Genomic DNA, 17,572 nt, shown 5'->3' with positions numbered 1-17,572 from the left:
TCACAGCTCATAGCAACCTCAAACTCTTGAGCTTAAGCAATTCTCTTGCCTCAGCCTCCCAAGTAGCTGGGACTACAGGCGTCCACCACAACGCCCGGCTATTTTTTTGTTGCAGTTGCCACTGTTGTTTGGCAGGCCTGAGCCAGGTTTGAACCCACCAGCCTCGGTGTATGTGGTAAGTGCCCTACTGACTGAGCTACAGGTGCCACCTGAATTGCTTTAAATTAACAAATTTTACAATATTATATCCAGTCTATATTTTAAAAGTATAATAAAGTTTTGTGGCAATTGGTATTATGGATATCATAATTGGCATCTAGCTATCATAATTTCAGTTGCTTAATAAAAGGTAAAGATTTAAAAGATCAGTTTGGCTTTTTTTTTTTCTGAGTCAGAGTCTCAAGCTGTTGCCCTAGGTAGAGTGCCATGACCTTATAGTTCACAGCAACTTCCAACTAGGGCTCAAGCAATCCTCTTGCCTCAGTTTTTTTTATTTTTAGTAGAAATGGGGGTCTCGCTTTTGCTCAGGCTGGTCTGGAACTCATGAGCTCAAGCTATCCACCCTCCTTGGCCTCCAGAGTGCTAGGATTACAGGCGTGAGCCACCACACCTGGCCACAGTTTGGCTTATTTATGTGGGTCTTTTTCCAAGACCTCTATTCCATGGATTTACGTATATTTCTTCAAAAAATATAGCAATGTATTCATTACTCCAGCCATATACTAAGACTTAATATCTGGTAAAGCAATTCCTCCCACTTTGTTTTTGCATAAAAATTTCCTAGGATTTGATAGGAATTGCATTTAAACTGTAGATCAATTTGGGGAGAATTGATATTTTTACTATGTTGAATCTTCTCATCCATGAACATGGTGTTTCCCAGTTTATCTAGGTCTTCTTTCATTTCTATCATCAGGATTTTGTAGTTTTCATTATTCACATAATGTACATGTTTTGGTTTTGTTAGATGTATATCTTAGTACTTCATTTACTTTGCAGTGATTGATAATGGCATTGTGTTTCAAGTTTTTATTGTTAATATATAAAAACACAATTTTTATGTGTTATTCTTATGTCGTTTGATCTTGCTGAACTCAGTTCTTGGAGTTTTGTATTTGTGTGTGTTTCTGTGGATTCCTTGGGCTTTTCTGCATAGGCAGTTATGTCATCTGCACATAGGCACAGTATTATTCCTTCCTTTCAAATCTGTATGCCATTTTTTTTCTCTTGCCTTTTGCACTGGCTAGAACTTCCAGTACTATATTGAATACGAGTGATGAGAGCAGACGTCCTTGCTTTGTTCTTGATGTTATATGGAAAGCCTTCACACTTTCACCTTTAGTGTGATGTTAGCTAGAGGTTTTTGGTAGATGCCTTGTATCAGGCTGATTTGATTCTCCTATGTTCCTAACTTGCTGGAAGTTTTTACCACGAATGGTTAGTGGATTTTATCACGTGCTTTTTCTGCGTCAATTGATATAATCATGTTTTCTCTTTTTTAACTCATTGATATGGGGGGTTACATTATTACATTTAAAATGAATTAGCTATACATAGGTGGAATAAGTTCCACTTGGTCATGGTTTATAATTCCTTTTACACATTATAGGAGTTGGTTTGCCAGTATTTTGTTAAGAATATTAAATGTAGGCTTGGCGCCTATAGCTCAACCGGCTAAGGCGCCAGCCACGTACACCTAAGGTGGCGGGTTCGAATCCCCAGCCCGGACCCGCCAAACAACAATGACGGCTGCAACCAAAAAATAGCCGGGCGTTGTGGCGGGCGCCTGTGGTCCCAGCTACTTGGGAGGCGGAGGCAGGAGACTCGCTTGAGCCCAGGAGTTGGAGGTTGCTGTGAGCTGTAATGCCACGGCACTCTACCCAGGGGGATAGCTTGAGGCCCTGTCTCAAAAAAAAAAAACAAAAACAAACAAAAAAAAAGAATATTAAATGTATGAGAGATTTTAAGTGTTCATGAGATCTATTGGTCTGTAGTTTTGTTTTTTGTACTATCTTTACCTGGTTTGGATAGTAGGGTAATACTGACCTCGATGTTTTAGAAGGATTTGTAAAGAAATGGAGGGGAGGTGTGGTAAGTTCCCACCTAACAAGTACAATGTAGGCGTATATAGCACATAAGCTGGGTGAAAGACTCAACTGCAGCTTGGACTTTACCTTATAAACACAAACAGTGTAGCTTAATTGTGTACCCTCATATTAATCTGAAATAAAAATGAAGAAATAAATGGTAAGTAAAAGCCCACGCTTGGAAAAAAAATGGTATTCATTCTTCTTTAAATGTTTGGTAGAATTCTTCAGTGAGACTATCTGAGCCTAGATATCTCATTTTGGGGACTTTTTAAATTGCAAACTGAATTTTTTCAATGTTTCTGGGACAATTCAGATTATGTATTTAATCTTGGTTGAGTTTCTGTAGCTTGTGTTTTTTTAGGTTCTATAATCCTAGCACTCTGGGAGGCTGAGACAGGCAGATTGCTTGAGTTCAGGAGTTCGAGACCAGCCTGAACAAGAGCAAGCCCCCATCTCTACTAAAAATAGAAAAATTATGGATCAGCGCCCATAGTTCAGTAGCTAGGGCACCGGCCACATACACTGGGGCTAGTGGGTTCGTACATGGCCCAGGCCTGCTAAACAACAATGACAACTACAACCAAAAAATAGCTGGGTATTATGGCGGGTGGCTGTAGTCCCAGCTACTTGGGAGGCTGAGGCAAGAGAATCCCTTGAGCCCAAGAGTTTGAGGTTGCTGTGAGCTGACACTACAGCACTCTACCAAGGGTGACATAGACTCTATCTCAAAAAATAATAATAAAATAAAAAATAAAAATAGAAAAATTCCCCAGGCATCGTGGTGGGCACCTCCAGTTCCAGTTACTCAGAACACTGAGGCAGAAGGTTCCCTTGAGCCTAAGGGTTTTAGGTTGCTGTGAGCTAAGTTGATGCCACAGCACTCAACCCAGGGTGACAGAGCAAAACTTTGCCTCAAAAAAGAAGAAACTCATTTCTTTCAGATTGGGTCTGTTTTCTGGAATTAGATTTCTGCTGATTTCCTTCTCCATGTCACCTCTATTCTTTCTGAAATCCTCTTCTTCTAATGTTTGATTCACTAAACCAGTCTGAATTTCTTTTTCCTCATATTTTCTCTTTATATTTCTGTTAAATTTTCTGGAGTATGTACTCAACTTTTTTTTTTTTAAATTTCAGGTTAATTTGAGAGTACAAACGATTAGGTTACAATGTTTACATTTGTTAGGTATAGTCCCTGTTGTAGTTGTATCCCACCCCCAGGAGGTGTGCCATATACCCTCACATTGTGCCCATTAAGTGGGAGCACACCGATCCTCCTCCCTACTCCTCTCTCTCCCCTCCCTTCTTCACCCTTCCCCCAACTTGAATTGAATTTTGTGTGCGTGTGGGTGTATATTAGATCTTTCACTGGCTTCATAATTAATATTGAGTACATTGGATATTTGCTTTTCCATTCTTGGGATACTTTACTAAGAAGAATGTATTTCATCTCCATCCAGGTTAGTATTCCATGGTATATGTATACCACACTTTATTAATCCATTCCTGGGTTGATGGGCATTTAGGTTGTTTCCACATCTTGATGATGTGAATTGAACTACGATAAAGAATCTAGTATAAATGTTCTTATGATAAAATGATTTTTTTTTCTTCTAGGTAGATGCCTAGTAATGGGATTGCAGGATCAAATGGAAGGTCTATTTTGAGTTCTTTGAGGATTCTCCATACTTCTTCCCAAAGTGTACTTGACTTTTATTGCCATCCTTTTGAACTCATTGTGTTATCTTCTGATTATGTGATTGTGTGTGTGCTTTTTAAATGGCATTCTGTTATTTCATGAACTCAGTATCATTTCTCTGAGGGTATCAATGATTTTTTTAAATATATCCATTTTATTCTTTCTGAATTGTTTCTTTTGGCTTTCTTTACCTTTCTGTTTACTTTTTCCGTTTTTATAAAAAAAATTTATAAGTGGGGTTTATTAACTTTCAGGGTAATTCAGCTAGACCTTTTCATCGGGGGACCTCTGACTATTATGTTTAGCATTTTTACTCCTCAGCTGGTATACTTGGAGGAGAATCTTCTAGCTCCTGGTAGTTTTAAGCCAGTGTTCTGGAAATTGTTGGAGAAGGGACTGGAGGGTTTAATATACAGTTTATAGGCATTCACTTAATACCTTGTAAACTTTCACTTGATTTCTGTTTTTGGTACGAAATCATTACCCTCAGCTCCACCTGGTGTCCCTGACCTGGAGCTCATTTGTTTTGCTCTTTTCAAAGAAAAATCAACTGCTGAACTTGGATAGGGAAAATCGCCCAGATGTAGGATATGAAGGGGACGAGGAATCTGCTGCTTATTCATTCATAATCCTGTTTTCAGCTCCACTTTCAATACCACTTTAAATTACCTAGTTCTACTCATTCCATATCCTTTCCGGTGTTCTCCAGTTCAAATCCAGTTGCAATTTTCAGAGATTTATTGTTGTTTCCTTTCTTGGTGTCTTTGTCTTTATGGTTTTATGCTTTTATCTTTTTCTTCTTTTTAAAATTGCTTCACTGCTATTTTACAGGTGATTTGAAATGTAACTGGTAAATGTGTGTGTTTAATCTCTAACAGAGACCTTAGCAGTCTCCTTCCTTCAGCTTTATCCCATTCAAATTTACTTTCAAAATAATGTCATAGTGATATCGATAAAATTATACTGTGTTTTAGTCATCTCTTTATTAAAATCCCTATCTAGTTTTCATTGCCAAGATAAATCCTGGTTCTTTGCATGTTATATACAAAGTACCCTATATAATATGAGTGTCCAACCTTTTGTCTTCTCTGCCAGTCATTGGAAAAAGAGTCATCTTGGGCCACACATTAAATACACAAACACTGACGAAAGCTGATGAGCAAATAAGAAAATATATGTGCATAATTTTTGTAATATTTGACACTACAGATAAGCAAAATAGTCCTCACATAATCCACATGTGGCCTGTGGGCCACAGGTTGGACACCCCTGAACCACTATCTGTTTCTCCAACCTCACCTCTAAGAAGTATTTATGGTTTTGTAAACCCCTTATGTTCTTTCATCTTCCACATTTTTGGATGTTCAATTTCCTTTGCCTGGAGTCTGCTACCCTGTCTACCTGGTGGCTGCTCCCTTGTTAAGATATAATTTATACGCCATCTCTTCTTTGAAGCTTTCCTTTATTCATCTTTCTAGTAGTTGTTTATCCCCTTCTTTCTATCTATGCTGTGTTCTACAAAATACAGTGTCAGCATTTATCCTACAGTATTATAGTCATTTATTTACATGTCTGTTCACTGGAATATGAGCTTCCTCATAATGTTTTAATTATTTCTGTATCTTCAGAATTTAGTAGTGCCTGGCATGAGCTTGGGGTTCAATATATGATTTTAGTTTATTTGTCCTCTGATATGTACACAGCACACTGTATTTCATTTTTGATGGAGAAAGAGATACCTAGCTGACAGACAGACATGCACCCAAACATCTTTCCATGTTATTAAATATTCTACATTTAATGGCTGCTAAATATCACATTATATGGATATACCATAATTTAATTAATAGCCCATTGTTAGTTATTGGCTAACATTTCTAACTTTTTGCTGTTTTAAATTATGCTGCAGTAATCCTAGCTGGAGTTCAATTTTAAGGTACATCCATGATTAGTGCACATAAATAAAATTCTTAGAAGTTAAGATGCTGGCTCAGCGCCTGTGGCTCAAGTGGCTAAGGCGCCAGCCACATACACCTATGGTGGCGGGTTCTAATCCAGCCTGGGCTGCCAAACAACAATGACGGCTGCAACAAAAAAAATAGCCAGGCGTTGTGGCGGAGGCCTGTGGTCCCCGCTACTTGGGGGGTGGAGGCAGGAGATTCACTTGAGCCCAGGAGTTGGAGGTTGCTGTGAGCTATGATGCCACGGTACTCTACCCAGGGAGACAGCTTGAGGCTCTGTCCTAAAAAAAAAAAAAAGAAGAAGAAGAAGTTAAGATGCTAAATTAGGAGTAATATCTGTTTTGAAGGCTTTAGATATATATTTCCTTCCAGGAATGTTGAACTGATTCATATATTTACCAGCAATTCTTTAGGATTCCATTTTTCTACACTCCCTCCATTACTACTATTTCTATAACCACCACTACTACCATCATTATGATCATTCCTTGCCAAAATTTATAGATAAAAATAATATTTCCCTAGTTTAATGTGCATTCCTCTGGTCACTAGTGAGGTTAAGGTTGAGCACTTAGAAAATGTTTACAAACAATTCATACATCATTTTATAAGTTGCCCATTGTGTCTTTTGACTATTTTTCTGTCAGGATATTTTTTCTCCTACTGTTCCAGTTGTTTTTCTAGGAGAATAAGAAATATATCATGGCTTACAAGAGTATAATACTTTCTTTTTTCTTTTAAAAACAAAAAAAAATACACTAGAAAGCTGTATTTGGATTGAATGACTAAATCGCTTTTCATAACCATTTTTTGAATCTTTACCTAAAATATTTGCAATAGGCTAAAGTTAATGAAAACACCTGACCCCAAAATAGAATGAGATTGACTGGAAGGAGTTTCACCAAAATCGTTTGGGGGTAATAAATCATTTTTCAATAATGTTTTCAAATACATAAATGTATCATTTTAACCAATGTCTGTTTAGCTAGGGCTATAGAGTTGTGCAAACATCATGCAAACATTTTCATTGTGGCCCATATTTTCTCTTGCCCATTTGCATTTATTCCCTATTCCTATCTCAAACCTCAGAAACCAGCAATCTACTTTCTGTCTTTATAAACTTTCCCTTTCTAGAGAGTTTATATAAATTAATTCATATTATATGCAACCCTTTCTGTCTAGTTTCTTTCATTTAACCTAATGTTTTCAAGGCTCATCCATGTTGTAACATGTATCAGTACTTTATTTCTTTTTATTACTGTGTAGCATTCAATGTCATAGTCACACCACATTTTCTTCTTCCATTTTTCAGTTGATGGACATTTGTTATTGTTTTTAAAGTATAGTTTTAACTCTGACATTTAGATTAATAATCTATCTTGAGTTGATTTTTATGCATAGAGGTGGGGGTTCAGTTTCGTTTGCATGTAATTATCCAAGTGTCCCAGCACAATTTGTTGGAAAAGATTATGCTTTCCACCACTGAATTGGCTTGGTACCTTTGTCAAAATGAATTGATCATAAATAAAAAGTTTTATTTTTGGACTTTGTTTCTGTTTTATCGATCTCTATGGCTAGCCTATGCCAATACTACACTGACTTGCTTACTACAGACTTGTCAGTTTTAACAGTGGATTAAGTCTTAACAATTTGTTCTTTTTCAAGATTGTTTTGGCTATTCTGGATCCTTTGCCTCTCCATATACTTTTAAAATCAGCTTGTCTATTTCTATAAAAAAAAAGAGCTGGAATTTTCATAGGGATTACGTTCAATCTGTAGATCAGTTTGTGGAGAATTGCCATCTTAACAATATTGAATCTTTCAATGAATGTGGACTATCTCTATTTATATAGACATTCTCTAGTTTCTCTTAGCAATGTTTTGTAGTTTCCAGTGTACAGGTCTTATGCTTCACTTGTTTATTCCTGAGTATTTTGATTTTTTGATCCTATCTTAAACTGTTTTATTTTCATATTATTCAGTATAACTATTTTTTTAAATTCTTTGTCCAGTTCCTTTATTGGGGGAAGGGCACCCAAAAGAGGCCATTCACTCCCCCAAACCCAAAGACTAAAAGAAATTGGCACATTCTCCTAGCCTGGTCCTTGCATCACTGTCCATGGGCCGCTCATCTGCCTTGCATCCCCGGGAGATGTGTCCATCTCAGGGACATCAGTGGACACTTCTGTTGGCACTGGAAGTCTCTTGGGGGACACATAGGAACCCATACCCGCTGCCCTCTCTGCCTCTTCCTGACTGTAGGGCTCGATACTCAACTGCTTCAGCCTTTTCTTGTGCTCTTTGGATCCAAAGTGGGTCTTCAGGTTGGCAGAATCGATGAAGTACCTCGCGCAGGCCGGACAGAGATGTAGGCCGCCCCCTGGCAGGTCAGGGTCGGGTTCAGTGCCTGGGTTGGACAGGGGCCGTGTGGGACCCTGGGGCCGCAGCTTGCGGTGAATCTCACCAAGGTCCGGCTTCTGCCACTTCACCTTCACCTGGCGGGCTAGGGAGTCTGGCAGGAGCGACCCATGGCCGCCAACAGCCAGGCCAAGGGGCCAGGAGGAAAGCTGGAAGTACACATGAGGTAGCTTCTGCCAGCTCCACGACATCACACCAGCACAACTGATTTTTAATGTCAAAATCTGTATGCCATATAACTGATATTTTACTTCTAATATGATGTATAATTTAGTATGCTAGCAGGAACAGTGATGTTTATCATGGGATCAGAATTCTGGGCAGTAAGTGCCTAGGTGCAGTTTTTTACCCTTAAAGAATGAAAGTCCTAAAGTCCTAAAAAGTTTGCAAGCATCCTCAAACTACGGCCTGCCTAGGACATTTATCTGGCCTGCTGGGTGTTTTTGCTGCAGCTGCCTGTCCTGCTTAGCAGCCGACTTGTCCTGGGGGCCCGCAGTCCAGCCCTCCAACGGTCTGAGGGACAGTGAACTAGCTCCATGTTTAAAAAGTTTGAGGACCCCTGGTTTAAAGTATGTTAGTATAGGAATAGTCCTGGGAATTCAATTAGAAGACATGACAAAATGTTTATAGTAAGGCTCTCTTAATAATGCTGACTTGTGTTTCTTGACATTTTTATTGATTTTTTAAATTGTTATAAATATACTCCTTTGCATTTTAATATGTATCAATCAGCAAATTAGGAGATTGTGCTTATGTTGACACTTCTGGTCTCGAATTAATGGTTTGTTGTATTGCTCATTTGTGCTTCCATCACATTAAAAAATGTTATTTAGGGGAAAAATTGCACCCTGCGGTTAGGTATTACAAAAAAAAAAGATTTATTTTGCCATGCTTAACATACACAGTTCTTCTGGCCTTTTAGTAGACAGCCAACATTTGACTCACTTGTTCTTAAAGCATGATCTTGCAAAATGTCTCTTTGTTAAAAGACGGAATGATATATTATACTTTAAAAATTGAGTAACATTAGAGTTTTTCCAGTTGGCTGAAGAAAATTAAAATACAATTGATCCTTGAACTATGTGGGGGTCTAAGGGTGCTCACCCTCCCACGCACACAGTTGAAAATCCATGAATAACTTTTCATTCCTCTAACACTTTACTAATAACCTATTGTTGGCTGGAAGTGTTGCTGATAATATAAGTAATCCATCACCACATATTTTGTATATGTATTATATATGTATTCTTTTTTTATTAAGTCATAAACACATAGATCATGTATACATTGATGCCGCCTTTATGGCGTACGTTATATGTATTCTTACCGTTAAGCTAGAGAAAAAAATGTTAAGGAAATCTTAAGAGAAAATACATTTACTATTTATTAAGTGAAAATGTATCATCATAAAGGTCTTCACCTTTGTTATTTACATTGAGGAGCCTGAGGAGGAGGAAGAGGAGAGATTGCTCTTGCTGTCTCAGGGTGGCAGAAATAGAAGAAAATCCATATATAAGTGGACTCATGTAGTTCAAACCCATTGTTCAAGGGTCAACTGTGCATTGTTTACATTTGTTAGTTTTTCTCTTGTAAAATTTTTTTCTTCTTGGGCACCGGTTATTGCTTATTGATCATAAGCATTAATGGACACTAAAGCAAATGACCAAGTTTATTTGTACCTGTTAATAGAAAAACTCAGATTATCATGCTTACTTCAACAGCTTATTTTAACTAACAGAATGTTTCTGCTTGATATGGTAAAACTAATGGTATTTTGTGGTGCTCTGTTCCTGAGCAAATCTAAGAACCACTAAGTTAAATAAACCATTAGAAAGAAACAGAAGTGTAAATATACTCAGTGGACTCGGTTTGCTTATAGGTAGGTAAGACCTACCAAAACCGATCCCCCCAATGTAGTAATCACCCTGTATGGCACTTTGAAGCTGTAGTAAGTACAAAAGCAGTTAACACTTCACTCCAACAAAACATATATGTCAAGTAGATGGCTTTTCCTGAAAGTTAGGGAGAACAGAAAAGGAACAGTCTTGTCTACTGTTTTCATAGTTCAAACAGATAGATGAATAACTTTTTTCCTGCTGTATTTTCTAAAACTCAAAGCTATTAAAACGGATGCATAAAGTTTCATAAATTATATGCTGAAGGGATAATATAAATTATTGTGTTTGTAGGATATTTCCACCTAAGATTAATGATTGTCTGACTTTTCCCCCATAGGCATGCTGCAAAGGAAGGTAGAAGAGCTAACACAGGTTTTCCAGGACAATCGTTACAAGAAGTAGAAATGCAACGTCAAGAAGGCTTTTAACTGAGTATCTTCAGTGTATTGTTTTTGGATTATGTATTACGTATTAATCCTGATATTAAATAGAATAGTACTTACAGTTGCTGTTTAATCCTGGTTGCAATAAAGAATGCCTGCAGGTTTTTTTTCACTTAAATACTGTGCTGTTGGTAATTAGACTGTAGTTTTGCTTTTAATATTAGCAAGCCAAGACTATAATGTGCTAGCCCCTTTATAACTAGGTAGAAATCTATTAGATCTGACCTTATGTATGTACTTTATATCAGACTCCTAGGTTCTACATCCTACCAACAATACACATCATCCTAGGGCAATGTTTACAAAAATTACATGCCAACTGGTCTTTACTGTATGCCTCTTACTTACATCATTGTACAGTGCTAAATATTGTGAAGTCTCTTCTCCTCAAAGTAACTTACTGTCTGGTTTGAGATATAATTACTGCCTATCTGCATAAAAACAATTTAGATAATACAAAGAAGTGTTATGAATTATAGAAAGTGGGTTGCAAGAAATTCAGAAAAGGGAGGAAAAGTTAGGGTGCATTTGGGACTTAGGTTATTTTTAAAGGGATAAAGTTCAAGGAATTCAGTTAATTTTGATGTATGGATATCCTGGTTTTATTTGGATTCAGCATATGATTTGTTGGTTTTAGCGTATTTGTTTTTAAAGAAAAGGCTTTGTTCTTAGCTTCGGAACAGTCTCGTCTTTTGTGTTTCATGTTTCACCTAAGTCATAAATAAAGGTGATGTTCTAAAAAGTAATAAAAGTATAACACTAAAATTTCAAAGTTTTTGAGGAACTGGAGCTCTGTTGCCTATAATTACTGAGTAGAGTTTCTGTTGTACTGACTGCACATGACCATTGAAACAGGAAGAAAATATTTTTGAAATGAATATTTAGCAGTGATTAGTCTTATGAGTAGACTAAATACCAGAATTTACATGGCCTCTTTTTTTCCTACCCAAATTTTTCCAAGCAGCAGCTTCTTAATCAGGTAAGTTTTTGTTCACACTGAAAATTATGGCACCTAAAAATCTAGAGACCTTATAACTTTGCAGATAGTTTCTGTAGATAACACAATTTTAAAATATAATCTTGAGTTATCTATTTTTTGATCTCAGTCTTACTACTGTTATACCCTAGATAAATACATTTTTCCCATTACTTCTGGAGATTTAACTCCTGTAAAGTAGCCCATGCATAAGCTCCACACTCAGCAAAGAGAATACGTCATATTGGAGGAAACACTGATTTTAATTTTGTCCCTGCCGAATTAGCTGGATAAATATTGTATTTTGGGTATTATCTGTGTCTATAAAATGAAGGAGATGGATTGTATTAGGATTTTTCCAACTGTTTTGTGATAAGAAACTAGTTTTCATTTCTCCTGTATGCTTTTTCTCTACTACTGGAATGCTTACTGTAACTTTCCTAAATAAAATAAAGAAAAGGCTAAAGTACTCCTTGTCCTATCTTCCTGTTGCATTATCTTCACTGGAAGTTCTAGTGTTTTTTCCGGTACATAAAAGATGGCAGAGGATGGCAAGTGGCTTCCAGATGAATCGAGTAATTATGTAAGATTTACTGAGGGATCTTAATGTGCTGTGTAGTCTAGAGTCTGGAGCCTTGGACTAAATCATGTCTAAGGTTCCTTCTGACTAGTTCTAACACGTGTCTTGAAGACATGAGATTGTTGAACAAATATTAATTAAAAGATCAGAAATAACCTATTTTTGCCAGTATGTTTATGCACCATTTACTTTAGGCACTGGAGTCTTGAGTCCTTCTTAACCATTGTTAATCAGCTAAGATATTACCTCAAGGGGAATTCTTAAATTTGCAGTGTTGACACAAACCTAGTGCATAATCTTTTTTTTTTTTTGTCCTTTGAAAAGATGCTATATTTATTCTCTATAACAGCATTTATACCATCTCATTTGGGAAATTTCAAAGACATGCACAGTTGTTTACCCTTAGTATTAGATAAGTAGATTCAAAAGAAGATTTTTGGTTTTAACATCTTCTATATCTTAAGAGTTATAACTGCTTCATAATGTATTCATCAGAAGTGTGATGTGAACAATGCACTTAAAAAGGACAGGTTTGAAAGTGTGTCTATATTAAGGAGGAGCTTCTAGCTTAATTAAACTAACCTTGTTAAATTGTCAGAAAGACAAATGAGGCATATTTTTCAGTTTGTCATAATTCTCCTATGGGTGAAATTGTGAAATCACCTCATGGTAAGATCTCTGGGCCCATGTATAACATCTAGAGAATAACAAAACTTTTTATACACTGTTTGATATCCTTTTAAGGTGGGGAGAGGGATGTCGTGGAAAATGGATTAGCTATTTTTACACAAGCAATAAACTTGGAGAGCTAGAAATAGCCTGGTTTTCCTTCTAGTGCAATTTTCTGAATGTTTGTCCCTTTGTACCTACCACTTTGCTTCAATTATACACAAGTATTTAGAGTCTTTCTTATAACCTTACTTTCCAGTTGGAATTCCACGGCTATATTAAGTATGTCTTTTAGCCATTCATTCTCCACTCATCCCACTGAGTGGATTTGTAATGTAGTATGTATGACTTCAGTACCATGAGGCTGTATATTTTATTAGAAGTTGTACACAAGTTTTGTGCGAGGGTTTGGTCAGTGTAATATTTGTTCCACCCTTTGCCACCTTCCCAGAGGACAAGCCTACAAGCAATTTTGGTGTATTTTTCTAATTCCTTATTGACAACTATGTCAATGTGAACAATTTGGTTAAAGCAGCAAAATTTAGCTCTACCACCATGTGGGGTTTACCTGATCACGTTTTGTTTATGCTTACATTGAGCTCACGTTCTGTGCCAAAGCCATGGAGCGATACATGTTAATGTCTACATTGATTTGCCTATTGTGCTTCAAGGGCACAGTCATTTGCATATGACAGGTTTGGGGTAACTCTGTCACATACCATGATATTTTCAATCTTCTAGAAGGTCTCAGGAAGTACTAAAATGGTTTCCAGTAGCTGCAGTAGCTGCTCTTTTGGTCTTTTGCTCTAACTTGAACATGGCAATACAAACCAGTTTGAATAAGTCTGAACCTACTGGATAATCATGGAATATTTACTCATAGATGACCACCTAATCATGGAGTGACTGTAAAACCATTCTTTTGTACAGTGCTTTATAGTCACCCTACTCGGAGATATTTTCTCCATTTTACAAGTGAAGAAACTGGCCTAGACCAGTTAAAGAAACTTACTGAAACTCTCATAATCTAGTAACTTGCCAAAGCAAAAGTTCAGTGCTATATTATCAACAACTGAGAATGGGGATTCAGATCCAAGCAGTGTGATCCACTTCCCCAGAACCCCAATCTTTTTTCTTTAACCCTTTGTGATATAAGAAGAGTTCTCTTTAATTAAAAGAGTGTTGACTAGGTAATACAGTTATGCAATTCAAAAGTCAATGGGTAAAAAAAATACAATGAAGGAAAAGTTCCTCCTGCCCTTGTCCCTTGGCCATGCCATTTCCCTACCTGGAGATATTCACTGGCCATTTGTGAGTTCTTCCAGAGATATTTTGTGCATATATAAGCAAACACACACACGCATACATATCTCTCCCCCACCTTTTTCACACAAATAGAAGTGTACTATACATATTGTTCTGCACCTTGCTATTGCACTAAATATATTTTGGAGATTGTTCATGAGCAGTCCATAGAGAATTCCATCATCTTGTAACTGTTTTTTGTTGGTTTGTTTGTTTTGAGACAGAGTCTCACTATGTCACCCTGGGTAGAGTGCCATGGCATCACAGCTCACAGCAACCTCAAACTCTTGGGCTTAAGCGATTCTATTGCCTCAGCCTCCCAAGTAGCTGGGACCACAGGCAGCACAACGCTCAGCTATTTTTTGTTGCAGTTGTCATTGTTTTATCTAGCCCAGGCTGGGTTCAAACCTGCCAACTTTGGTGTATGTGGCTGGCCCCGGGGAGCCTCATCTTATAACTGTTGCATATTTTTTTCCAAGCCTCATCTAATAACTGTTGCATATTTTTTCACTGAATGATACCTTTTCATAGAATAATGTTCTTGGATACTTTTTTTTGTTTGTTTTTGTTTTTGTTTTTTTAGAGACAGAGTCTCACTTTATCACCCTTGGTAGAGTGCTGTAGCATCACAGCTCACAGCAACCTCCAACTCCTGTGCTTAGGTGATTCTCTTGCCTCAGCCTCCTGAGTAGCTGGGACTACAAGCACCCACCACAATGCCCGGCTATTTTTTGTTGCAGTTTGGCCAGGGCTGGGTTTGAATCCACCACCCTCAGTATATGGGGCCAGGGCCCTAGTTACTGAGCCACAGGTGCCGCCCTGTTCTTGGATTCTTAAGTTGATTCTAGCGTTGTTACAAATAATGTCCCAATGACTAATGATACATATATATTTGAGGATATTATTTATAGTTGAATTGCTACTTTAAAGGGAATGTGCATTTAAGATTTCTATGGTATCCTCAAGTTGCCCTCCATAGAGGTTACACCAGTTTATATTCCTATCAGCAATGTATTAAGTGTATTTGTTGCCCCACAACATCAACAGGTGTGTTATCAAAGTTTTGGATCTTTTCCAATATGGTAAATTAAAAATGTTATTTTGGTGTACATTTTTTTTTCTGAGACCAAGTCTCACCATGATGCCCTCAGTAGAGTGCTGTGATGTCACAGCTCACAGCAACCTCAAACTCTTGGGCTTAAACAATTCTCCCGCCTCAGCCTCCCGAGTAGCTGGGACTACAGGCACCCTCCACAACACCTGGCCATATTTTTTGTTGCAGTTGTCATTGTTGTTTAGCAGGCCCAGGGCCGGGCTTGAACCTGCCAGCCTTGGTGTATGTGGGTAGCACCCTACACACTGAGCTACAGGCATCATGCTATATTTAGGTGTACTTTTAAAAAACAAACTTTAGAGCTGGACGTGGTGGCTCACACCTGTAATCTCAGCACTTGGGAGGCCGAGGCTAGTGGATTGCCTGAGCTCACAGGTTTGAGACCAGCCTGAGCCAGAGTGAGACTCGTCTCTAAAATATAGCTGGGCGTTGTGGCAAGCACCTGTAGTCCCAGCTCCTTGGGAGGCTGAGGCAAGAGGATCACTTCAACCCAAGAGTTTGAGATTGCTGTGAGCTAAGACACCACGGGACTTTACCAAGGGTGACCAAGTGAGACTCTGTCTCAAAAATAAATAAAATAAATAAATAAAAGTAAAAAACAAACTTTAATTTTTAGAACTGTTTTAGATTTACAGAAAAGTTGCATAGCACAAAGTTCCATATACCTATGGTCAGTTTCCTTCCCTTTGTGTTAATTGATCTTACATAACTAATACATTCATCACAGCTAATGAACGTTATCATGTAAGGTGCATAGTTTATTCACATTTCCTTAGTTTTAATCTACTGTCTTTTTTCCTGTTCCAGAATACTATATTACTCTAGTCATCATGTTTCTTTTGGTACCTGTTACCTGTGACAGATTTTCAGACTTTCCTTTTTTTTTTTAAGTTTTTGAGACAGAGTCTCACTATGTCACCCTGGGTAGAGTACTGTGGCATCACAGCTCACAGCAACCTCAAACTTGTAGGCTTACATGATTCTCTTGCCTACAGAATCTTGTGACTACAGGTGCCTGCCACAACACCCAGCTATTTTTTGGCTGGAGCTGGGTTTGAACCCGCCACCTCCGGTATACGGGGCTCGCGCCCTACTCCTTTGAGCCACAGGCGCCGTCCAGCCCAGCTATTTTTTGGTTGATGTTGTCATTGTTGTTTGGCAGACTGGGGCTGGGTTCTAACCCACCAGCTCTGGTGTATGTGGCTGGCGCCCTAGCCGCTGAGCTACAGGTGCCGAGCCGACTTTCCTTGTTTTTAATGACCTTGATGTGAATAGTTTCAAGGTGTACTGATAGTCAGTGTACTTTGAAATTTTCATCTCACTTTAAGAGAGATTGGACATGTTTCTTTTCATAGTCTCAAGGACATTTACATTTCTGCTTCTGGTTACTAAGAGCCCGTGCTTTTAACCACTATGCTATACCTCTTTCTTGATTCACCGTAATTATGAATACATGCTGACTTCTGATTCTGAACTGACAGAACTCAGAAGTCTCTACAGATAGAGGAGAACCATAAGTACAAGTGATATGGTCAGACTCGTGTCTGATCTGCTCTGCTACAATAAAGAGGCTGGACTAGAGCAGCAGTTCTCAACTTGTGCTTGGGCTTAAACAATTCTCCTGCCGGTTACAAAGGGCGACCCCTTTGTAACAATGAAAATACATCTTGCATATCAGATATTTATCTTACGATTCATAACAGTAGCAAAATTACAGTTATGAAGTAGCAATGAAAATAATTTTATGGTTGGGGGTCACCACAACATGATGAGCTGTGTTAAAGGGTCATGGCATTAGGAAAGTTGAGAACCACTGGACTAGTGGCTTAACTGGAAACAGCAGGCAGGCTGGATAAACCCTTGAAAGAGAAGCAATGTTGTTAGGGATAAATTTGAGGGAAATTACAGAGAACCAGGATTTAGTGATATTGGATGAGAGTCAAGAAGTCAAAGGTGACTCTTTGCTTTATGAGCTGGGTATTTTGGGTTCTCTAAGCTCGAATAATTAAAAATTAAAGAACTGTACTATGAAAAATTAAAGAACTGTACTATACAGCCATAAAAAAAGATGGAGACTTCGCATCTTTTATGTTTACCTGGATGGAGCTGGAACATATTCTTCTTAGTAAGGTATCTCAAGAATGGGGGGGAAAAGTATCTAATGTATTCAATACTACTATGAAATCAGTATATAATCACAAACACATTCATAGGAATGGTAAAACATAACTATAGTCCAGAAAGGAGGGATGAGGAAAGAGAGCGAAGGGGAGGTGGGAGGCAGGGAGGAGGGAGAGTTTGGGGGGGATCCAAGCTAATGTACCCAATGCAATGATACTTTTCTATACTATTAAGAGTACAGTGTGACTGTTTTGTTTTTTTTTTTTTTTTTTGAGACAGAGCCTCAAGCTGTCACCCTGGG

The 17,572-nt window shown here is 38.0% G+C and overlaps 1 protein-coding gene and 1 pseudogene across 1 annotated transcript in view; one reads left to right on the top strand and one right to left on the bottom strand.

Annotated features, from left to right (window-relative positions):
* The window catches only part of NUP62CL (nucleoporin 62 C-terminal like), a 41,636-nt gene extending 33,815 nt beyond the window's left edge, over positions 1-7,821 (top strand). The window contains exon 9 of the mRNA XM_012811359.1: positions 7,760-7,821. Within this exon, the coding sequence (XP_012666813.1) occupies positions 7,760-7,821 (62 nt within the window). The remainder of the gene's footprint in view (positions 1-7,759) is intronic.
* Positions 7,822-7,840: 19 nt separating this feature from the next.
* Positions 7,841-8,356, bottom strand: LOC100951086 (annotated as a pseudogene).
* Positions 8,357-17,572: the final 9,216 nt, after the last annotated feature.

This window comes from Otolemur garnettii, unplaced genomic scaffold (genome assembly GCF_000181295.1).
Source record: "Otolemur garnettii isolate 467f Iridium unplaced genomic scaffold, OtoGar3 scaffold00155, whole genome shotgun sequence".
In the NCBI taxonomy this organism is placed as follows: Eukaryota; Metazoa; Chordata; class Mammalia; order Primates; family Galagidae; genus Otolemur; species Otolemur garnettii.
This window is presented reverse-complemented; position numbering and strand designations above follow the sequence as displayed.